General features: G+C 44.6%; 2 protein-coding genes across 9 annotated transcripts in view; one reads left to right on the top strand and one right to left on the bottom strand.

Moving 5' to 3' along the window:
- VRK2 (VRK serine/threonine kinase 2) overlaps window positions 1-16,264 on the top strand; it is a 73,596-nt gene extending 57,332 nt beyond the window's left edge. For all 3 annotated transcript variants that reach the window (XM_028725133.2, XM_077925424.1, XM_028725135.2), the window contains 4 exons: window positions 191-372; window positions 9,210-9,377; window positions 14,956-15,021; window positions 15,791-16,264. In XM_028725133.2, coding sequence (XP_028580966.2) covers window positions 191-372; window positions 9,210-9,377; window positions 14,956-15,021; window positions 15,791-16,084 — 710 coding nt within the window. In that variant the 3' untranslated portion in view covers window positions 16,085-16,264. The remainder of the gene's footprint in view (window positions 1-190; window positions 373-9,209; window positions 9,378-14,955; window positions 15,022-15,790) is intronic.
- The window catches only part of FANCL (FA complementation group L), a 45,723-nt gene continuing 37,582 nt past the window's right edge, over window positions 15,698-23,838 (bottom strand). For 3 of the 6 annotated variants that reach the window (XM_028725141.2, XM_028725136.2, XM_077925425.1), the window contains 7 exons: window positions 21,703-21,853; window positions 20,846-20,929; window positions 19,152-19,197; window positions 18,991-19,072; window positions 17,774-17,890; window positions 16,509-16,580; window positions 15,698-16,190 (listed from right to left, as the gene is read on the bottom strand). In XM_028725141.2, the coding sequence (XP_028580974.2) occupies window positions 16,155-16,190; window positions 16,509-16,580; window positions 17,774-17,890; window positions 18,991-19,072; window positions 19,152-19,197; window positions 20,846-20,929; window positions 21,703-21,853 (588 nt within the window). In that variant the 3' untranslated portion in view covers window positions 15,698-16,154. Of the gene's footprint in view, window positions 16,191-16,508; window positions 16,581-17,773; window positions 17,911-18,990; window positions 19,073-19,151; window positions 19,198-20,845; window positions 20,930-21,702; window positions 21,854-23,838 lie in introns of all 6 variants that reach the window. The other 3 variants (XM_028725138.2, XM_028725140.2, XM_028725139.2) reach the window with 3 other exon arrangements.

Below are 23,838 nucleotides of genomic sequence, written 5' to 3'. Positions count from 1 at the left end.
AGAAGCAACCCTTGCTAATATATGTCTGCGTATTTCAGCCAAGGAAAGGTGGGGGTTTCTCAGTAGCCTCTGGTTGGCCACTTTGGAAAGTTTAACGTAGGCCAGAGAGGCTTTCGGTCCGATGCAGCAAAGCTCTTGCGTCCTTAAAAAATGTCTGACCTCCAGCAAATTGAATGTTGTGTTTCTATAGGTGAAATAGCCAGGTTTTTGAAAAATGCATCTGATTTAGCGTACAAGGAAAAGCCTGATTATGAAGCGCTAAGGAAAATCCTCCTGGACGGTCTGGAACACAAAGGAGTCTGTTGCAATGGGGCACTGAATTTTGCCGCTGCCGAAAGACCTCCGAATGAATCTGCTGCTAAACACAAGAAGGTAAGTACATAGCCACTGGATTTGGTCAAGGCTGGATAAATATAACACATGTCCTCTTAAGGAATACCGTATTTTCCCCTCTATAACACGCAGATTTTTTCTCCTAAAAAGGAAGGGGAAATGTCTGTGCGTGTTATAGAGCGAATGTGTGGTCCCTGGAGCCAAAAAATCAAGCAAAAGTCAAATCGCGAGTCACGGAGAAGGGAAACCTGAAAAGAGTTTCAGGTTTCCCTTCTCCGTGACTGCTTTCCTGCATTCTGCCTCAGGGTCTTACTGCCCACCCTCCTCTGTTTCGTTGCTGTGATTGCTGAAACGGAACAAAGAGCAGGGAAAGCCCCTCCCCTCCAGGCAAGCAGAGTGTCGTTCTTTCTAATTCCTCTCTGTGCTCCGGTGCTGTTGGGGGAGAGGGAGAGAGAGGGGGGGAGGGAGAGGGAGGGGGGAGGGAGAGGGAGAGAGGGGTGGGGAGGGAGAGAGAGGGGGGAGGGAGGGAGGGAGGGAGAGAGAGAGAGATGGCTGGCTTGGGGGGGAACTTTTGCCTTTCTTTCCTCCCACCCGTTAAATCCCTCTCCAGCATACTTAGCCAGCTGCTTCTCTGCACACCCCTCTCATGTCCCTTCTTTGTTTTTCCTTCGCCCCCCACTTAAAATGTGGTTACAAAGCATAGATCAACATGGATCCTCAGGATCTTTGCATTGGGTCACCCCAAATTCACCATCAGATCACATAGCATGTCCATGGCTACAGCCTGCCCCCCCAAAATCACGCACCCATTGTTGCCTGGGGCTGCAATGGTGCAAAACGTGGTTAAAAAGGATCCTCAGGATCTTTGCATTGGGTCACCCCAAATTCACCATCAGATCACATAGCATGTCCATGGCTACAGCCTGCACCAAAAAAATCACGCACCCACTGTTGCCTGGGGCTGCAATGGTGCAAAAATGTGGTTACAAAGCATGGATCCACAGGGATTCTCAGGATCTTTGCATTGGGTCACCCCAAATTCACCATCAGATCACATAGCATGTCCATGGCTACAGCCTGCACCAAAAAAATCATGCACCCACTGTTGCCTGGGGCTGCAATGGTGCAAAAATGTGGTTACAAAGCATGGATCCACAGGGATTCTCAGGATCTTTGCATTGGGTCACCCCAAATTCACCATCAGATCACATAGCATGTCCATGGCTACAGCCTGCACCCAAAAAATCACGCACCCACTGTTGCCTGGGGCTGCAATGGTGCAAAAATGTGGTTACAAAGCATGGATCCACAGGGATTCTCAGGATCTTTGCATTGGGTCACCCCAAATTCACCATCAGATCACATAGCATGTCCATGGCTACAGCCTGCACCCAAAAAATCACGCACCCACTGTTGCCTGGGGCTGCAATGGTGCAAAAATGTGGTTACAAAGCATGGATCCACAGGGATTCTCAGGATCTTTGCATTGGGTCACCCCAAATTCACCATCAGATCACATAGCATGTCCATGGCTACAGCCTGCACCCAAAAAATCACGCACCCACTGTTGCCTGGGGCTGCAATGGTGCAAAAACGTGGTTACAAAGCATGGATCCACAGGAATTCTCAGGATTTTTGCATTGGGTCACCCCAAATTCACCATCAGATCACATGTCTGTGGCCACAGCATGAAGCACAAAAATGATACATCCACTGTTTCATTCAGAATGTTTTTTCCCTTGTTTTCCTCCTCTAAAAACGATGTGCGTGTTATGGTCAGGTGCGTGTTATAGAGCGAAAAATACGGTAGTTTCGTTTACAGCTAAATTTAACGTGGGGGAAAGTGACGCTCGTGGAAGCGGTACGTATTTTTAAAAAATGATACTTTCTGGAAGTTGAATCGCCAACAAAGGAAATATCACTATTTTTTTTAAGCAACAGTAACTTGATGTGTGGAGCCAGAGATTCAGTATATAAGAATGAGCCTCCCCTTCTCTACTCAAGGAAGGAGCTGATGATGTAAAATGTTAAAGTACATGTTTAGAGTTACACCTAAAGACATAATCCCATGCAATGGGGCTTCCCCTCCCCACACACCCCTGTTCCCCCCAATATGCCCTAGAGTTTTGGGGGGGAACCTCAGAACAGGTTTGTTTTTTTGGCAGGGGCTGGGGCAAGGAGAGGAAGTGCCCTAGCAGATGTCCTTGTGCTAATACGATGATTTGCTTGTCTTTATCCAAGGAAAGATTTGAGGGTTATGTTCAGAGGTTGGATGCCATCCTACAAGAGGGAAACTGCCCTAACTCCTTTTTGACCCACAGCTCTTATCTTCCCTCCAAACCAGTGGTTCCCAACCTTTTTTTGGCCATTCCCCACCTGAGCATCTCTATAATCCTGATCCACACACCCCCATGACATATAATTCTTATTATTCAAAAAGTGAACTCCTATTCACGTGGAGGAAGCCTAAAAGGCCATTCACTATTAACAACTCATTATCGAATTGCCCCACTTAAAAATCAAATTGCCGCCCTGTGGCGGGTATGTCCCACGTTGGGAACCACATCTCCAAACAGTAAGACTTGTGCAAATTTCTTTGCTTCCTGTGCAGTGGGATAGTGCCAGAGTTGTTCACAAGGGACAGCTTTGTATGACAGCTGTCCCTTCAGAACGGATCAAAAGCCGAGTTGCCTTTATTGATACAACCATTGTTTCCCTAAAATAACTTTGTTCTTTCTTTTTGCTCTGGCCTTCAAGAAGCTGCTTTCTTCAAATTTTGGCGCATGCTCGCTTTTTGAGTTGCACACGCTCTTCCCTTTCTGCCTCCCAGTCCTGTCAATATACAGTTAACCAACAAATAAATGGAAACCCCTTTGTTTTTAATAAACTTAGACGGGTGTAATTAGCAGTATTCACAGGGCCTGATTAGGAGCGTCGGCCAGGGATGTTAGTAGCCATATGAGCCCGCAGCCTTTGCTGACACAATATGGCAGGGTCAAGGCGCCGGTTCATTTTTAATATTCCTCATGAACTTTGGACTGTCAGAATGGTACATGAGCCAAAAAAATGTGGGATGCAAACTAATGCGACTGATGGGCTGCGAGATGAATGGCGATTCAAATCCCGGCGCACAGATGGTTCTGATTTGCCGAGTTCTGTAGCTGCTGCAACTGAAGACATAAAATAGCCGCCTAGTCATAAATTAGCTCTTTGGAAGCCAAACCTTGGCACCAGAGCTTTACAACCTTCAATTAGTAGCGAAAGAAGTATTTGAATGACTCCAGTATTGACATCTGTAGGTCTGCATAGTAATCATTCCTAATAGAAGAGAATCTCTGTTTGAGGGGCTTTTGCATGGCTAATTAACTACCAGTGAGAATATGTAATTTTTTCATGATCTCCCGATTGTCACCTTTCTCTCATGATACAATTACATTTTATTGTAGCGAATGCCTTTGCAAACCCAATTGTCAGCACTATTTACATTGTGTAGAAAAGCAGAACAAAAGTTCATCTTTAATAAAAAGCTACTGGATTTTGATCTTGGTAATTACCAAGACTCTTTTTTCCCCCCAGAGTTTTATAGACTTTGGTATTTTTTTTTATCACTTTTACAACAAAGCAAAAAACCATTTCTTTGACAGTAGTTTGCTTGCTGTTGTGGTCACCATTTAATCTATGCTAATTTGAGCGGTGGCTCTCTGTTTCTGCAATTTGTAGCTTTCTAAAGTTAATTGAAATATGTAAGTTTCTCCCCCCCCCCCTTTTCACAAAAGGCATCTGCTCTCTAAACTTCTTATGTTCAGCCAATTTGATTTCCCCTCGCCCAGTCTTAAATGTGTAGATTTAAGAACTAGTGACTACTGCCTATTACAGTCAGAATTACCTGCGTTAAGTTGGGCTGTATATATTTTTGCTGCTAGATTGAAGAGGAAAGTGACTTGGGTTACCTCTTCTGCTTTAGACAACCATTTAGAACTTTATAAAAACAGCAGCAACAGCTGTAATTCAAAGTGCTCTCAGTAGTCCTAGGAATTTGCACAGATGTCCCTGCCCTGGGATTTTGACTCCCCCCCCCCCCGAACTGTGGACCACATTCCCCCTTACCAAGCCATTTTGCAAACTTTGGATATTTCCCTTCATTTCAAAACTGCTTTGCTGTGTGGTTGCTGTTTGATTTATTGATGCACAACAAATCTGGACTTAGAACTATGATGCTGGTGGTATTTGTGGGTCCTAGCCAGTGGTTGCAATCCAGAAGTGTTTCTTCTTCTTCAAACTCTTGACCCTTCTTTCCCAAATGTCACCTTAACAATTCCACTGTTGGAGGCGGCACGCTTTTGAATTCCAGCTGCTGGAAGATGTTCAGATCCTGCTTGGAGTTCCCATAAGCACTTGAGCGGCCAGGATGCTAGACTACGTGGAAACCACTGGCCCAACCCAGCGGACTCTTCTTAGGTTCTTAAACTTCTGTTCACTTCGAAAGCAACTTGCCGGGCAACACTGGGAGATGCTACCCAAGAGAAAAGCTATGGTTTTCCCATTAGTGATGTATGGAAGTGAGAGCTGGACCATAAAGAAGGCTGACCGCCAAAGAATTGATGCTTTTGAATTCTGGTGCTGGAGGAGACTCTTGAGAGTGGGAGGTGGATGGTGCTGTGGGTTAAACCACAGAGCCTAGGACTTGCCGATCAGAAGGTCGGCGGTTTGAATCCCCACGACAGGGTGAACTCCCGTTGCTTGGTCCCTGCTCCTGCCAACCTAGCAGTTCGAAAGCACATCAAAGTGCAAGTAGATAAATAGGTACTGCTTTGGCAGGAAGGTAAACGGCGTTTCCGTGCGCTGCTCTGGCTCGCCAGAAGCGGCTTACTCATGCTGGCCACATGACCCGGAAGCTGTACGCCGGCTCCCTCAGCCAATAAAGCGAGATGAGCGCCACAACCCCAGAGTCGGCCATGACTGGACCTAATGGTCAGGGGTCCCTTTACCTTTACCCTTTACTGCAAGTGTAACACAGCCATTTTGTTTAGACAAGAAGAGCAGGGTGCCAGAAGGTCAACAGTTTCTCATTTCCCCTGGACAGGCTTTCTGCCCAATCAGGTGAATCATAGAATTGTAGAGTTGGAAGGGACCTTGAGGATCATCTAGTCCAACCTCTGGCAATGCAGGAATATGCAGCTATCCCATCTGGGGATCGAACCTGCAACCTTGACGTTATCAGCACCAGGCTCCCACCAACTGAGCTATCCAGTGACAACTGGCCAGGACCCCTCACACCCGCTCTGTGTCCAGCTCCTGCGCAGGAAAACAAGTAGGGGCTCATAGAAGAATGTTTGGGGAAAGGACTATTCATCCCAATTATCCCAGTTCCAGGGTTCTGGAAAGATTAAGTTTTCGTACAGGCTGTGTTATGGAGAGTATCCCCTGAAACTCTTCCAGGCCGCTGGACAAAGCAGCTCCTTTTCCCTTTTCCCCTCTTCCGTTTCCAACAAAAGAGCAGAAATCTATTACGTTTTGTATTTAGCTTAAAACTTACCTTGGATATTGATGTCAAACAAGATGTTGCTGAACTTTGATTGCAAGAAAAGAGAGATCTGCAATAGTATTTGCTATTTGCAAGTGCATAACCCCATTTAAAGTCCACGAGCGAGGAGTGTCAATTATCACAGCTTCTGTTCCTCAGACACAGGCAGAAGTATTTTTAATGGCCAATAACAAGGTCAGGGAGAGAACTGTGCTGTTTGCAGATGACTTGAACCTCGTCCCCATCATCCTCTGAGTTTTTCGTGGAGATTTCAAATATCCTCTTTCATTAGCATGAAATGCATACCTTGCATCATCTCAGATTTGAGAGCTGTTTCTGACTCGAGGGTATTCTAAAATATAGCGTGTTGTGAACCGTCGGCAAATAGGGAATAAAGGCAGGAAAGTCCATTTTCTGTGAAAAGCTTCAACTGCTTTTGAGTTTGAAAAGCATTGTACTTCACCCCCAATTCAGTTAACGATTGTGTAGGTGAAAATGGAGTAGCCATACAGAATACAATGAAGGCGATAATCAGTTTGGATTCTGGGGGAGAAGGAGAGTGAATAATCTTCATATATTGCCACATGATCAGATTAAAAATGGCTCCAAATTAGCCGGTACTGGAAGCATTTACCTGTTAATTGTTCAAAACTCCAACCTACAAAGCCAGAAATTCCAACACATCTATGGATGAATGGGAGACCACATACCTGATTTGAAGTACAGTGGTAACTCTGGTTACAAACTTAATTCGTTCCGGAGGTCCGTTCTTAACCTGAGGTACCACTTTAACTAATGGGGCCTCCTGCTGCAGCACGATTTCTGTTCTCATCCTGGGGCAGAGTTCTTAACCCGAGGTACTACTTCCGGGTTAGCGGAGTCTGTAAACCGAAGTGTTTGTAACCCGAGGTACCACTGTAGAGATATAATACATTAGGGGAAGTGGGTGGCGCTGAGGTCTAAACCACTGAGCCTCTTGGGCTTGCCGATCAGAAGGTTGGCAGTTCGAATCTGTGCAATGGGGTGAGCTCCCATTGCTCTGTCCCAGCGCCTGCCAACCCTAGCAATTCAAAAGCACACCAGTGCAAGTAGATAAATAGGTACCGCTGCGGCGGGAAGGTAAACAGCGTTTCCATGCTCTCTGGCACTCGTTACGGTCCTCCGTGTGCCAGTAGTTTAGTCATGCTGGCCACATGACCCAAAAAACTCTGGACAAACGCCAGATCCCTTGGCCTGAAAGTGAGATGAGCACCACAACCCCATAGTCGCCTTTGACTGGACTTAACCGTCCAGGGGTCCTTTACCTTTACAATACCTTCTTATTGCCATTGATGCCTGTGCATTCGGAAGAAGTGGTGCAAGCAAAGACTGAAGGATGTGATTGTAGTGGGGAAAGGCACCTAGTCACTTTGGCTGTTTAGATATTGAAATGTCTGTTGTGAAGCAGGCTATTCGTCGTGATGCCAAAAGTTGTACTGATGGATGCAGACACAGGTGTTTTTAAAGCTGGAATGTGTGTGTGGAAGAGAGCAACCAAGATGATCAAGGGTCTGGTAACCACGCTTTATGAGGAACAGTTTAAGGAGCTGGGAAAAGAGAACACTGAGGGGAGATATGATAGCCAACTTAAAATATCTCAAGGGCTGCCACATGGAAGAGGGAACAAGCTTGTTTTCTCCTGCTTCAGAGGGTAGGACTCAAACCAATGGCTTCAAGTTACAAGAAAGGAGATTCTGACTAAACATCAGGAAGAACTTTCTGACAGTAAGAGCTGTTGGACAGTGGAACTCCCTCGGGACTTGTGGACTCTCCTTCCTTGGAGTTTTTTTGGCTGGATGGCCATCTTTCATGGATGCTTTAGTTGAAATTCCTGTCTTGCAGGGGGTTGGACTAGATGACCCTCAGGGTCCCTTCCAACTCTACGACTCCATGAAAAGGAGATTGGACAAATTAACTTAGGGAAGGCCTGTCAATATCACTCACTGTGGCTATAGACTCTACAGGTTCAGATGCAACTCCCCCCCCCCTTTATTATCTACCCTTCACCCTAAGCGCCAAGGTATAATACAAGAATTTAAAACAAATTACAGCAGCCTTTCTCAACCTGTGGGTCCCCAGATGTTGTTGGACTACAACTCCCATCACCCCTAGCTAGCAAGGCCTGAGCTCAGGGATGATGGGAGTTGTAGTCCAACATCATCTGGGGACCCACAGGTTGAGAACCGTTGAATTAGTCACCATCATAGGATGGGTCAGTTCACATTATAAGCCAGGTACAGGGAGGCTGTGCCCCTCCTTATGTTGTTGGAGTACAACTCGCAGCAGCCCAGATTATTGACCATGGTTGGTGAGGTTGATGGCAGATAGTTCAACATCACAGATTCCCTAGCTCTGCAGTAAGATGTACGTTGCCCTAACCTGAATATATAAGAATAAATGTATATCAACTAAAGAAGATTCTATCCTAATTAATTGGGGGGGGGGGAGGTAAGCCTTTTCGTTGCTATTGAGATTTGGAAGCCTTTGCCTATTTATTACAGATCACCCAGCAATCGACCAGTAGATCCCAATCTGCCTTTTTGCCCTCTCATCCTGTGTAAGGGAATGGACAGGGGGAAATCCACACTTCAATAGTTGCTTGAAGAGTGCAGCTCACTCAACGTATTGCTCAGTTCACCTTATTACATGTCGTTGCTGCAAGTTAAAAAGAAAATAATCCCAGGGAGGGCAACCTAGAAATTTGACAAATGATATTCTTATCAGTGAAACAGCATTTTTAATGTAAATGCAGCTTCTCGGGTGGGGAAGGGGGCTGCATGACCTTTCAGGGTGCCCCGAGAGCAAGTATATCAGTATTATGGGGAAGATGAGAAATTTGTCGCCCCATTTAGGGCGGGTCAGATCACCTCACTAATGGAATAAGTAGTGATTATTTTCTCATTCCAGGCACTGACATTAATTAGAACCACCACAATAAAAACAACTTACTTAGATATAGTTAATGCAAGCTTAATTGACAGAGACTTATTGGTTTTGCATCCAGTAAAGGTTAATAACATTCATCTAAGAGTTCTTTAAGAATCCTCGGAACAAATTTTCGCAATAAATAGCGTTGCCCCTTAGGATAGCACAAGTGCAAGCACTCTTGCTCAAGAGCTCAACGAAATGACTGCCCTGTGCAGTTCCAACTCGCGGTAAATGTTGGCCGTTCCTTGTGTTGGCGGATTAGTGATGCTTTTGCTAGAAGTTGCGCAGAAACCATTCATTTCACACAGAAGCCGCAGTCAGTGGAACAGATTCTGTAAAGCAGGAGTAGCAGCTGCACGAGTCACTCAACTTGTACATTTAACAGGTTGATTTGCCAAAGCCAGTGCCAAGGCAAGTTAAAGACGAGAAGGGAAAGGAGTTCGAAAGCAAGGACCTCTCCTATCGTAGAAGAGCCGCTGTGGGAATGAAAAGCAGCCAAGGACAAGACGAGCAGATGCTGGCTGGGCTGAGCAAGCAGCTTCAGAACGAAGGGGTGAGTTCTTAAAATGAATAAAATTGCTGCATTAAATTGTACCTGGCTTGCGGAAAACTCCTGCTTTTCTAGCTGTACATTCCCCCACTCACTGCACACCTTGGAAAATAATAATAATAATAATAATAATAATTTATTATTTATACCCCGCCCATCTGGCTGGGTTTCCCCAGCCACTCTGGGCGGCTTCCAAAAGAATATTAAAATACTGTGATACATCAAACATTAAAAGCTTCCCTAAACAGGGCTGCCTTCAGATGTCTTCTAAAAGTCTGGTAGTTGTTGTTCTCTTTGACATCTGGTGGTAGGGCGTTCCACAGGGAGGGCGCCACTACCGAGAAGGCCCTCTGCCTGGTACCCTGTAACTTGGCTTCTCGCAGTGAGGGAACCGCCAGAAGGCCCTCGGTGCTGGACCTCAGTGTCCGGGTAGAACGATGGAGGTGGAGACGCTCCTTCAGGTATACTGGACCGAGGCCGTTTAGGGCTTTAAAGGTCAGCACCAACACTTTGAATTGTGCTCGGAAACGTACTGGGAGCCAATGTAGGTCTTTCAAGACCGGTGTTATATGGTCTCGGCGGCCGTTCCCAGTCACCAGTCTGGCTGCTGCATTCTGGATTAGTTGTAGTTTCCGGGTCACCTTCAAAGGTAGCCCCACGTAGAGCGCATTGCAGTAGTCCAAGCGGGAGATAACCAGAGCATGCACCACTCTGGCGAGGCAGTCCGCGGGCAGATAGGGTCTCAGCCTACGTACCAGATGGAGCTGGTACACAGCTGCCCTGGACACGGATTTAACCTGTGCCTCCATGGACAGCTGTGAGTCCAAAATGACTCCCAGGCTGCGCACCTGGTCCTTCAGGGGCACGGTTACCCCATTCAGGACCAGGGAATCCTCCACACCTGCCCGCCTCCTGTCCCCCAGAAACAGTACTTCTGTCTTGTCAGGATTCAATCTCAATCTGTTTGCCGCCATCCATCCTCCAACCGCCTCCAGACACTCACACAGGACCGTCACCGCCTTCACTGGTTCTGATTTGAAAGAAAGGTAGAGCTGGGTATCATCTGCATACTGATGAACACCCAGCCCAAACCTCCTGATGATCTCTCCCAGCGGCTGCATGTAAATGTTGAAAAGCATGGGGGAGAGGACAGAACCCTGAGGCACCCCACAAGTGAGAGCCCAGGGGTCTGAACACTCATCCCCCACCACCACTTTCTGAACACGGCCCAGGAGGAAGGAGCGGAACCACTGTATGACAGTACCCCCAGCTCCCAGCCCCTCAAGACGGTCCAGAAGGATGTTATGGTCGATGGTATCAAATGCCGCTGAGAGATCCAGCAGAACTAGGAAACAGCTCTCACCTTTGTCCCTAGCCCGCCGGAGATCATCAACCAGTGCGACCAAGGCAGTTTCAGTCCCGTGATGAGGCCTGAATCCCGATTGGAAGGGATCCAAATGGTCCGCTTCTTCCAGGCGTGCCTGGAGTTGTTCAGCAACCACTCGCTCAATCACCTTGCCCAAGAATGGAAGATTTGAGACTGGGCGATAGTTGGCCATCGTGGCCGCATCTAAAGATGGTTTTTTAAGAAGCGGTTTAATAACCGCCTCTTTCAACGGGTCTGGGAAGGTTCCCTCACGGAGGGAAGCATTCACCACCCCACGAAGCCCATCGCCCAGCCCTTCCCGGCTAGCTTTTATAAGCCAGGATGGGCAAGGATCCAGGAGACAGGTGGTTGGTTTCACTCGTCCAAGCAGCCTGTCCACATCCTCGGAGGTAACAGATTGGAATTGATCCCACACAATTTGACTAGACAGGACTCTAGCACTCTCCCGCCCTGGCCCTGCTCCCACGGTGGCGTCTACCTCTTCCCGAATCTGAGCGACTTTATCTGCAAAAAACTTTGCAAAATCATTGCAGGAGATCATGTGGCCCGTACTGGGCCCCGATGTAGCAGGTGGTTCCGCTAAATTGCGGACCACCTGAAAAAGTCTCCTGCTGCTGTTTTCTGCAGATGCAATAGAGGCGGCGAAGAAGGCCTTCTTCGCCGTCGCTACCGCCACTTGGTAGGCTCGACACTGAGCTCTAACCTGTGTCCGGTCAGCTTCAGAATGGGTCATCCGCCACCGGCGCTCTAGCCGTCTCAACGATTGTTTCATTGCCCTCAGATCCGTGGAAAACCACGGGGCTGTCCGGGCTCCATGCAATCGGAGAGGGCGCTTCGGAGCCAAACAGTCAATAGCCCTGGTTAACTCCACATTCCAGCAGGCCACCAGGGAATCAGCTGAAAGGCCATCAACATGGGATAAAGCATCCCCTACCACTCTCTGGAAGCCATTTGGATCCATTAAGTGGCGGGGGCGGACCATCCGAATCGGTCCCACCTCCCTGCAGAGGGGAAGGGTCGCGGAGAAGTCAAGTTGCACCAGGAAGTGGTCTGACCATGGCACTTCTTTTGTTTCGCTTTTATTTAGTGTCAGAACACCAACATCCATGGAGGTAAACACCAGGTCCAAGGCATGTCCGCGGCTATGGGTTGGGCCAAAGTTATTCAGGGACAGCCCCATGGAGGCCATGCTTTCCACGAAGTCCCGAGCGGCCCCTTGTGAGGTCGTGTCGGCATGGATATTAAAATCCCCTAGGACAACCAAACTAGGTGTCTCCAGGAGAACATCCGCCACGACCTGAAGCAGCTCGGGCAGGGAATCCTTGGTGCAGCGGGGAGGTCGGTACACCAAAAGGAATCCTGTACTGCCCCTATTGCACAACTTCCAGAACATGCACTCAGAGAACTGGGTCTTCCTAACAGGACGCCTGGTGCAAACTAATGACTTCCTAAAAATCACTGCAACCCCCCCTCCCCGCCCACAAGGCCTGGGTTGCTGTGCGTAAGAGAAACCCGGTGGACAAGCAGCGGCAAGAACAGGCCCATCTGCTTCATCCAACCAAGTCTCTGTTACACAAGCCAGGTCAAATCCTCCATCCATGATCAAGTCATGGATGGCAGTGGTCTTATGAATCATTGACCTGGCATTGCACAGCAGCACCTTCAGGCTATGTGGGTATCCCTTGCTGATTCTAGTATCCGTCCGGACAGGACCAGACCCGGAGGCAGGGATAGTCCTCAGACAACGACTAAACCTGCCTCCTCTATAATGACATGGTCTGGTCTTAGCGTAACTCCTCCTCCTACCCGTGATCACTGAGATCGGTTGTCCCAGCGCATCCCCCTCTGTGGAACATACCCCAGCCATTTTGTTGGCTGGGACCCACTCCTCGGCAGCCCTGACCCTTCCCCTTAAGAACAAAATAAGACCTTAAAACAATAAAAACAAAAACAAACAAACAAACAAAATTCAGAAAACAAAAAGCAATACAAATGAAAAACTATAAAAATTACAAATCCATTAAAATCAAACAAATTCCCAACTAAACATCCATCCCACCCCCATCCCCGTCCCCACATATACAAAAAAATAAAAGGAAAAGGAAAAGGAAAATTTTAAAACATTTTAAAAGGAACTCTGCGCCCCACCGGATCCCCCTGGGCCGCAGCAGCAGTGACAGCAACCGTCCCTGTGAGTCCTGTCAGGCCCTGCCCTGAGCCAGATGGTGAGTGGCAGGAAGGAGCAGGGCCCTCAGACACTCACACAGGAGAGTCCTCCTGGGCAGCAGAACGCAGCAGTCCCTGTGAGTCCTTCAGGCCCCGCCCTGGGGCCAGATGGTGAGTGGCAGGAAGGAGCAGGGCCCTCGGACACTCACACAGGAGAGTCCTCCTGGGCAGCAGAACGCAGCAGTCCCTGTGAGTCCTTCAGGCCCCGCCCTGGGCCAGATGGTGAGTGGCAGGAAGGAGCAGGGCCCTCAGACACTCACACAGGAGAGTCCTCCTGGGCAGCAGAACGCAGTAGTCCCTGTGAGTCCTTCAGGCCCCGCCCTGGGCCAGATGGTGAGTGGCAGGAAGGAGCAGGGCCCTCAGACACTCACACAGGAGAGTCCTCCTGGGCAGCAGAACGCAGCAGTCCCTGTGAGTCCTTCAGGCCCCGCCCTGGGCCAGATGGTGAGTGGCAGGAAGGAGCAGGGCCCTCAGACACTCACACAGGAGAGTCCTCCTGGGCAGCAGAACGCAGCAGTCCTTATGAGGCCTCAGGCCCCGCCCTGGGCCAGATGGTGAGTGGCAGGAAGGAGCAGGGCCCTCAGACACTCACACAGGAGAGTCCTCCTGGGCAGCAGAACGCAGCAGTCCCTGTGAGTCCTTCAGGCCCCGCCCTGGGCCAGATGGTGAGTGGCAGGAAGGAGCAGGGCCCTCAGACACTCACACAGGAGAGTCCTCCTGGGCAGCAGAACGCAGCAGTCCTTATGAGGCCTCAGCCTCATATTATTAAGCGCAGGTGAGAAACGGCCAAACAAAGGTTACTTTTCCTGCAATGTATGTTGCCCATAATAATAATAATTTATTATTTATACCCTGCCCATCTGGCTGGGTTTCCCCAGCCACTCTGGGCGGCTTCCAACAAAACACTAAAATACAATAATCTATTAAACATTAAAAGCTTCCCTAAACAGGGCTGCCTTCAGATGTCTTCTAAAAGTTTGGTAGTTATTTTTCTCTTTGACATCTGGTGGGAGGGCGTTCCACAGGGCGGGTGTCACTACCGAGAAGGCCCTCTGCCTGGTTCCCTGTAATTTGGCTTCTCGCAGCGAGGGAACCGCCAGAAAGCCCTTGGCGCTAGACCTGTGTCCGGGCAGAACGATGGGGATGGAGACGCTCCTTCAGGTATAGTGGACTGAGGCTGTTTAGGGCTTTAAAGGTCAGCACCAACACTTTGAATTGTGCTCGGAAATGTACTGAGAGCCAGTGTAGGTCTTTCAAGACCGGTGTTATATGGTCTTGGTGTGGATGGGTGGGGGGCAGGATTTTGATGGATGCTGTGATGCTCCACCACTTTGAAATGGTCCAGGCCCTTGAGAACTTAACATGTTCCCCTTTTCACACTCATTTAAACCAATATGACCAGTTAGTACAGTATAGTATAGCTTCTCATATTCTAACTGCTAGGTCTTCTGAAATTTAGAAAGGTTAATGATTGTTTTCTCCCCTGCTAACTGGGGCTGACTTGCTGTTGCCCATTAAAGCCCATACCAATGCAAGTATTCTGCACATACCTGGGTAAACTCTAAAAGCATTTACTATGTGCCCTGGCCCACACATGCACTGCTATGCACAGGGGAGAGAGAGGAAGGCTGAAAAGCAGTTACCACACATGAAGGCTTTGTAAGCCCAGGGGTGGCGGCACTGCTTCTGCGGGCAGCCCCCGCCCCAGAGCCCTTTTGCTCTCCACTAAAAGTGGAACAGAATTAAGATGACCCTCAGGGACCCTTGCAACTCTACAATTCTGTTACTTCAAAGGCGTTCGCCCCGAACTTGCATATACACCTGTGTCACCTTAATAGATCTTCCTATGAACTACGTTCTCCCCGAGGCAAGAAATGTGTTACTTTAAAGCCAGCTGCTGGTTGCATTCTCCCCACCCCCTTACTCTAAAGGCTTTTACTACTGGCTAGTTCTGTTTGTTCTTCCTAGCCCGCTAAGACTGGAGGAAAGCCAGCTGGAGCCACAACCGATGTTTACAGAAGGAAGTTAGTCAAGGTGAGTTCATCTGTGATGCTCATAGGCTACTGAGCCAGGTTCGCGGTTCTATTAATATGTGAAGCCCTGAGCAACTTGGGTTCGAGATACCTCAAGGACCACCAGAGCCCTTCTTTCCCAGCTCAATCACTGAATTATCCAGAGGAGTGCTGTTAATTGTCCTGCAAGTTTCATAACACTGACACGTTTCAACTAGAAGTTGGTATGTAACACTGAGAAAGCTGGAGGAAATGTAAAACCATAGGGACTTATATTGCTGATATAGTGGGAGTGCTGAATGTAGCAAGATTGACTGAATAGGTGTAACACCCCCCATTTGCCTTGTAAAAAATTATGATGGCATTCCCTTATCTGGCTATCATTTCTGTTGTTGGCTGAAAGAGAAGTCATAGCCCAAAACTGGACTGTCAGTCCATTCCTGTCAGGTGTCTCGATGCTCAGCATACAGCTTTATTACAGAAGCTGGCTAAACAAATTCAGTCTTCAAGAGATCCAAACAAGGAGGATTACTATGTAGGACAATGGTATGGCTTTTTGCAATGGGCGAGGAATCTGCTGGGTCAGGCTTCAACTCCTGCATCCCATGGCTCTCTGTGAAAAGAATAACTGAGATAATGGACATAGAAAAGCTGTTATAGATAATAAATGTATCTGGTGAATTATTACAGTTAGTCAATTATCTTTGTACCATGAGTTTATTATTATTATACAAAAAAGTCATATATATATTTATGAAAGTACCAGAGCCTAAATATTTGTTCTTATGCAGATCTCTGTTGAAGACATGGATAGAAGTTTTATGCTTCCTTCTCAGAAAGGTAGAGAACCACAACCTATCTGCAACACCTTCTGGCAAACTGAGGAAAAATCCATAGGAAATGGAGTTACATATTCTGAAGCCTTTCAACCAGAACGCTTTCAGACTTCGACTAGCACTTCTATATGCAGCACTTTGGAGTCTGGACTTCATGAAGCATCTGGACTTCGTAAAGAATTGTACCAATACACGATGACCATCATTGTCCTCTTCTTCTTAATACTGCTTTCTGTGTATTTTCTTTGATATCATGTCTAATGTGTTAGCATTCTTAAGAGTGTACATTTACATAGTTACAGGCTTCTGAAATTCCACTTCAGACTTTCTTCATAGACATTTTCAGTGTTATTGGCTGGAATAGTTTTTCAAAGCAAGGTGAGTTGTTACAAAATTAAAAATCAATAAAGTACTTGAATTTTGCTTACAGTACTTTCCAAGGTATTTATTACAAAGAATAATTCCCCCTCCCCTAATTTTTAACTGAATTGTTCCCACCCGCTAAGTATCAAGAGACACTGGTATCTGAGAGATTTAAGTATGCGCACGACAGTAACTTTGCAGCAAAGACTCCTAAAAGAAGACAAGCTAATTTCAATTGTATTTTGAAACCCTAACTTAAGCTCATACAGAAACAGTTCCAATTATCCGGGAACTACGTTGCTTTCCTTACCTTGTTACAATATGGACATTCACCAAATATGACATTAAAACTTTGCCGACTGGAAGGAAGTCCACGCAGCCACTACAGAGAAATGCATGTTATTAGGTAAGTCCCAGGAAGACTCAAAAAAGAATAGGCCTCAAATACAGCAAGCTCTCTTACTATTCAAGACCTTAAATCATGTTGCCCAGTCTCACTCTCCAGGTGGCTGCTCATAGCATGAGTTTTTGACTAGCAGGACAGAGAAAGCAAAGCTTGGTGTAACTGGTTGTCCTCATTTTTAGGAGACAAACCTGCCCCCATCGTGTGAGTAGAAGAGCTCCAGAAATATCTAATTCTGCCCCCAATCTATTTGCCAACTGCCAAGCTGAGCATATTCGGCCACACTTGGTCCTGGTAAGAACAAAAGTGGCTGCTTCTCCACTAAGTATTGTCCCTAAAGGTAAAGGGACCCCTGACCATTACATCCAGTCGTGGCCAACTCGGGGGTTGCGGTGCTCATCTCGCTTTACTGGCCGAGGGAGCTGGTGTACAGCTTCCGGGTCATGTGGCCAGCATGACTAAGCCACTTCTGGCAAACCAGAGCAGCGCACGGAAACACCGTTTACCTTCCCGCCGGAGCGGTACCTATTTATCTACTTGCACTTTTGATGTGCTTTCGAACCACTAGGTTGACAGGAGCAGGGACTGAGCAACGGGAGCTCACCCTGTCGTGGGGATTCGAACCGCCGACCTTCTGGTTGGCAAGTCCTAGGCTCTTTGGTTTAACCCACAGCACCACCCTACCAGTAAACTAATCAACAGGGATCTTTTAAGGATCCTCAACCTCCATTTTGGCACACACTACTCAAGACCAAGTATATGATCCAGGCTACTCAGTTTTGGCACAAAATTTTACAATTTCAATTTAACCCCAACTGGAACTGTGTGATCTTTTGCATTTTCCTTTGCAGCACAACATTCCTGTGCTGTGAATCTTAACCCAAAATTTTGAAATTTCACACATCTGTGGTGAAACATGCTTATATGCTGACTGGCATATAATGTGTGATCAAACACAACATGTAAGATTGGTTTGTATCAGGAGTACAAACAGCTTCAATGTGCTATCTACAAGCATTCTTCAGAACATTTATTTTGCGGATATGGGCACTGCAGGCTGCAGGAAAAAATGCCTCCTGTCCAATAACAGTACAAAAGAGCACCCATATGATTGCACCCACCCATCAATTTTCCGTTCCATAATCCTAGAACGCTACCGTAAATTGCTCTACCTCATATAAACAAGCTTGATGGAAAGGCTGGCCACAGCGGGGGTCGTCACAGACTTGGTCTGGAATAGTCCCATCAAGACGGTAAGCGTAGCAGATCCCGCAATCCATAGAGAAGTCCTAAAAAACATGGAACGCAGCTTGAGCACATAGAATAAAGCATGTCAACTTGTTTCACCCATTTTAAACAATTACATTTGTGGTTGGCTTATTTTTTATAAGAAAATGTACAAGAGTATGATAATTTATTAAGGACTAAACTTTAAAATTGTTATCAGCTGAAGGCATCCCCCAGCTAATTAGAAAATGCTTTTTTACCCTTTATTTTTAATACATTTATCCGTAGGTAGCAGGTATTATCCCTTTACTCGAGCACAGCGGGAAATGTGAAATGGACATTTGTTAGAACAGGGGTGGCCAGTGTCTTCCACCCTCCAACTATGAGCCGGCATGGCCTGTGGTCAGGCATGATGGGAGCTGTAGTCTGTCTATTTTAAGACATCAGGAGACAAGGGAAATGTGCTTCCCTCTTCCCTTTTACTCATGCTTCGTTAATCAGATGACAAATCACTCAAAGAATGACCGAAGCAATGATTACCCTGAGAAGACACTGAGATTAAAGTGTTGCCTTAATGGTGCCAACCCACAAATATTAAGAATATTTCTCCAGAATGCATATTATGAGATACCAACAGATTGAAGAGCTTGGTCCTTGGTTTACCCCAGGTATTCGGTTTCAATTGGCTTTGAACTAGTGACCATCTTGCGGAAAATCGTTGGTGTGGAAATTTTCCAATTAAGAGTGAAGTATCATTACATTATCACTAGGTGTGCAATGTGTTTTGAGCTTTAATCATGTCCTTATTAAGAATAAAACTCGATGAATTTCTGACGATCATGCAACGACCCTCTATTGTAAATTGAATTTGGTTTCTTTTTATTGTGAACTGCACTGAGATCTACAGGTATAGGGCAGTATACAAATTTTAAACATAATAAATAAATAATAATTTATTATCTTCTTTTGTACTCTTTCATATTTAATTTTTTCTTACTGAGACAAGGTAAACATTTTAACAAATCTTTAAAACTTATGAAGTGAAGCTTATTTTGGATGTCTTGATCACATGTATTAATGCTCCTATTATTCTGTTATGCTACAGAATTCCCTTTTGCCATGGTATTCAAAATATGAACATAATAACCACAGAGCCACTTACAGATTTTTCTAGAGCTTCTCGAGATGGAAAATCAATCTCTAAAACCTCTTTCAAATTTTGTAGTAAACTGAGTTCTGGATCCCTGAAAAGAAGAAGGAAAATAAAGTATCAACACTCCCAACAAAGCAATGAACTAAATGTCTACAACCAAACACACTTACCACAGGTGTATGTTGCTGTTCAGCTTGACTTTCAAGGGATTTACCACTGAAAATAAAAATCATATGTGTTGTCACTACTCCCAAGAGCATTCTACGAACAGACTTCCTTCAAAGGGGACAATGGGGACTGGAGGAGAAGGAGGGCAGCTACATCCTAAATTTTGTGCTGTTTTTTATTATTTATTAAATTTATTTATCTCAGTTTTACATCATAAATATGCAAAATGCAAAACACAGTCATAATAAAAACAATAACATACCCAGGCTACCTGATTCAGCAGAGAATGAATTCTCAATTAACAGGCATGTTCTTATTTTTCTGTGCATACCCTACTTTTCTGCTTATTGGCTCACAAGGCAGCTGGATATGTAAGTCCATGCACTGCAAGGTTAGGCATGCTGCATATAACACATCATGTAACTGGTACCCTGTATTCTAAATTGTTGATTTTAAGTAAACTTGCAATGCAAGGCACAATGTCTACAGACATTAAATGTTTAGTTATTATATCTCTGAAAGGCACTTGCAAGAAAGCCCAATCATAGATGCCATGGGATTTTCAGGAAGCCTGCAGAGTGCAGACCATGGGAGATATTATTTGCAGAATGAAAGAACGCTCACGGAAACCCATGAAAATTTCACTGAAATTTGTCCTCCACTTTGAATACCTTTTTTTTATTACTTAATAGAGAATGGTAAAAGAACAAAAACAAATCCCTGTCCCGCTCTAAAAACAAACATTTCCAGCACATCACTAGTATTCACTGTATACTACTCTGATCTTCTTGGGGATTAAGATCTGGATATAAATTATTTTAAAGGGATATTGCCCATGGATCTATATAGGGTCCTCTGTCTTTTTAACTTGCTTATATGCAGAGTTTGCTTAACTTGCTTATGCAGTGTTTGAGGGAAAGAGTCACGAGCTGGCAAAGTCTGTGGATGATAGTAAATTTTTCACTATTTAAGTAGCTCTCCAATTTGGCTGAACAGGCTAGTAAAATGGCAAGTGCAGTTCAAACTAAATAAGTGCAAGTCGATGCACACTGAGGTAAAAACTCCTAATTTCATAGATATGCTGACAGGGGCTTAATAGGCAATGACTGCAGCCTCAATGAAAAAAATCAGCTCAAGGTATGCAACTGCTGTGAAAAGGCAAATTCCATTTGGTGGATCATAGGAAAGGGACTGAAAATGAAACTGCCAATTCCATAATGACATTATACAAATATATTGACAGAACTGGAAACAACTCAGCTTTGAATAAATCTTAGGGCATATTAGTCACCAGAAACCCATCTGTCTTTGGCCAAACCTTAGTTCCCAGGCTTTTACTGCAGCTTTTTTCAATGGATTGAGAACTGACATGCAGCCCACCAAGAAAGACATGGGGCGCAGTATAGCTTTCTGTAGCACTGCAGCTAAATTCATCTTCTAGAACAGGCTGGCAATATATTAAACAGTGCAAAATTGTTTTGTAATGTATTGAATCTTCAACGTTTTTCTGAGCAACGCACACACACACAATTTTCAAAAAATTAAGGTCAATGGTGTGCTTCTAGCTTGGTCCGCCTGAAACAAGTAGACTCAATTTAGTATAAAGTTAACCTGCGGTAAGCATAAAGTGATATACACTGCGACAGAAAAGCTATTATGATTGACAAAATGGATTTTTAAATAGGAGTCATCCTACCGTGGTCTGCTCCAAGAAAGTAACACTCAGGAAGCATGGTGGGGTGTCTGGGATCTACCTCTATATTAATTGAAATGTTGTTTCCTGGAACAGACATGTAGATGAACAGAGCTATAACTACATATAGTTTCATCCTTACTCAACTAAACTTCACACAGACACACACAAAAGGAATCTGCAAGAGCAATCTTAATTTAGGCTTTGAGCCCCAAACACTGTGCTGGTCATTTCTAAAACCATACATCAGACCTTTTCTTCAGTTTTAACATTTGCTACTACGAAAGTTACTAGCTTCAAATTGTTTTATCCATTTCACATGCTTTGCTTTCCCACTTCTTATTTAGAACATTTTTTTAATTCATTAGGCTTACATTAGCTAGTTGCTTCATTGGTCAGAGGTATCGATTAAAACTACTTTTAATCAATTAAAATACCACCAAATTATTCAAATAGCAGGTGCAATTTTTAAAAAAGTTAAATACTTTTTAATTCACATGTCCACAAAAGCTATGGAAGGCAGGTAGAATCTTGAAAGAGGCATGCAACGAGTCTTCTGTGACAGCACTCGCTGTGACATTTGCATGCACCACCTAAAAACCAAGGGATGGTTATGCTACTGAATTCTATGGGACTTGAAAGTTAGTCAAGGAACTTGCAATCTAAATTCTGACACATTGTGATTTGATACTGCGCTGTTCGTGAAACGATGTCAGATTTAATAGCTGATATTAATCAATGTGTTCTGTTTTAAAGCCACATTTTCGCATGAAAACTAATAATTTTAAACGTCTTGCATTTCCGTTTCTGTGATCTCCATTAACCTGAAGTCAACATGAAGTTGTCCTTTTTATTCTTACCAACGGCAATCCTTCGCATTGTGGCACTCCGTGTGGGTTTTTCTGGCTCAAGTACCCAGGTCTTCTCATCAATTTCATCTAGAGCATTCCAAAACTCCTTCAATGATTCTAATGCTGCCAAGAACTGACTGTGAATGCTTAATAAGGAGCTCTGAGAGAGAAGGAAATTGTAACAAATTTTATAGATGGCACTTTACCAACAGCAATACAGAATAGCTTTTTAATAACAGCCTGTTCCAACATTTTAAAGTCTAGCATACATCCAACAGTAAAATATGTGGCAGGGGGGGAAAAGACTGGAATTTCCCCCCAAAACACTTTAGAGTTTTGAACAGGCCACACAAATCCTGCATTTTTGAGCTATGCTATGAGTCACCTTTCAAACTATTAAAAAAAAGGGGGGGGGGATCCAATGCAAAGTATTCCATGCTGAAAGGGGAAACATGGCTTATTTCTCAAAGCTATTTTTAAAATTCATTTTTAACTCATAACAAATGGATTCAGTGGTCAATAAAAAAACAACCACCAAGAATATCTGATATTTACCTCTGAGAACATCAGGTTTGCATTGCAAGGCCTCTAACACATACAGCACAACACAATTAACATCAAGTGATTTAGAATACCAGGAAGCCTAGAAATATGCTGCAATTAAAGGAATCCCGTTACAACTGTATCCAGTATACTCTTCTGCCAATAATGTGGGGTTGAGGGGGGGGGGGACCTAACTAAAATGTGTTCTAAGAACCAACTGCTGACTCACATTTCAGCAGGAAGAGAGAGAGAGAGAAACTTGTGTGGTTGCTCTCCTGTTACATTTAACACACTTTTAAATTAGACTCTGGGAGACCCCAGGGTCCTTTGGCAAAATTAGCAGGGACATCTGGTAGAGCCCGTATATCACCAAATTGTATAATGTCAGAGTTTATACATGTATATATAAATTTCATTACAGTACAGCAGCAAGGTATTTTAGGTGTGTGGTATTATTATTTTTAACAGAGTTATGTAGTACTGTATTCAATTCTAAAGCACCATGAACTGAAATTATATCTTCTAAGAGTAAAGAACAAATATGGGCCTTTTAGCCAAAGTGTCAAAAGGCAAAAATGAAGTTTTGGGTGTTGCAAAAATTGCTTAGATGCATTTTTTTGTTGTTACATGAAAAATATTGAAAGAAGGAAGGGCAGAGCTTGAGAAAGAAAATGTTGGATTTTCCCCCTACTGTTATTAAATTATATTAAAGTGAGAAAGCACTTAAGCAGAAAAGTGTGAATACTGCCAATCTCAAAATGTAACGCTTATTATCTTTAAAAGCATTTTGTTACTTTTATAATACCTGAAGTGATATAATAGTGTCAGTCACTTAACCAGATCTTAGAGCATAATATCTTCATCTTAAGTACTATTATTTCCAGTATTTTAATAATTTTCACACTGTCTTGGAATGTGATCTTTTGTGCTCTGATGACACTTAAATTAATAGCATAATTTTCTGGTACTTGCAACAGATGCTTTCCATTTTGATTTTTCACATTTCCCTACATCACATACAGATAAATCCTCTAATAATCATTTTTATCTTTATCTTTAGGGAATTCAAAGGGTTTCCAGTAGAAATAAAGAAACATCAAGGGATTAGAATCCACAGATACATTTTGAAATCCAATTAATTTTAATACTAATTGCAATTTTTCGATGATGTTCCTTAAAAGGTGGCCAAATCTTTTCTTAAAGTGATCTGCTCATCTGATCTTATTTGCATGCTTCATTGATGTTGCCAACTGACTTTCCATATGCATATCTAAATCTCTATCTGAAAATCAGCTGCATTACTTTGTCATGCAAATCATGGAGGAATTTATCATCCATTTTACACTTCAACCAGTTTATTTCTGAACATTTCCCCTTTAAGCAATTTGCATGGATTCCATTTTTATCTGTGACAAGATACTTGGTAAAGGAATAAAGAGTGACTCTGCCGCTTCGTGATTTTAGATGGACAAGTTACAGTGAAACTCTGGTATGAGCCACCGGATGGCATCGATTTGTCTCAAGAGACAATGGAAGTGTGTGCCTTCGAAGGTTAAGTCAAACTGTTGGAGAGTTACAGCTCCTGCTGTGGCTGTAGAGACC

The sequence above is a fragment of the Podarcis muralis genome, chromosome 3 (assembly GCF_964188315.1).
Source record: "Podarcis muralis chromosome 3, rPodMur119.hap1.1, whole genome shotgun sequence".
Lineage (NCBI taxonomy): Eukaryota > Metazoa > Chordata > Lepidosauria > Squamata > Lacertidae > Podarcis > Podarcis muralis.
Note: the sequence above shows the minus strand (reverse complement) of the source record. Positions and strands in the feature narration are given on the sequence as shown.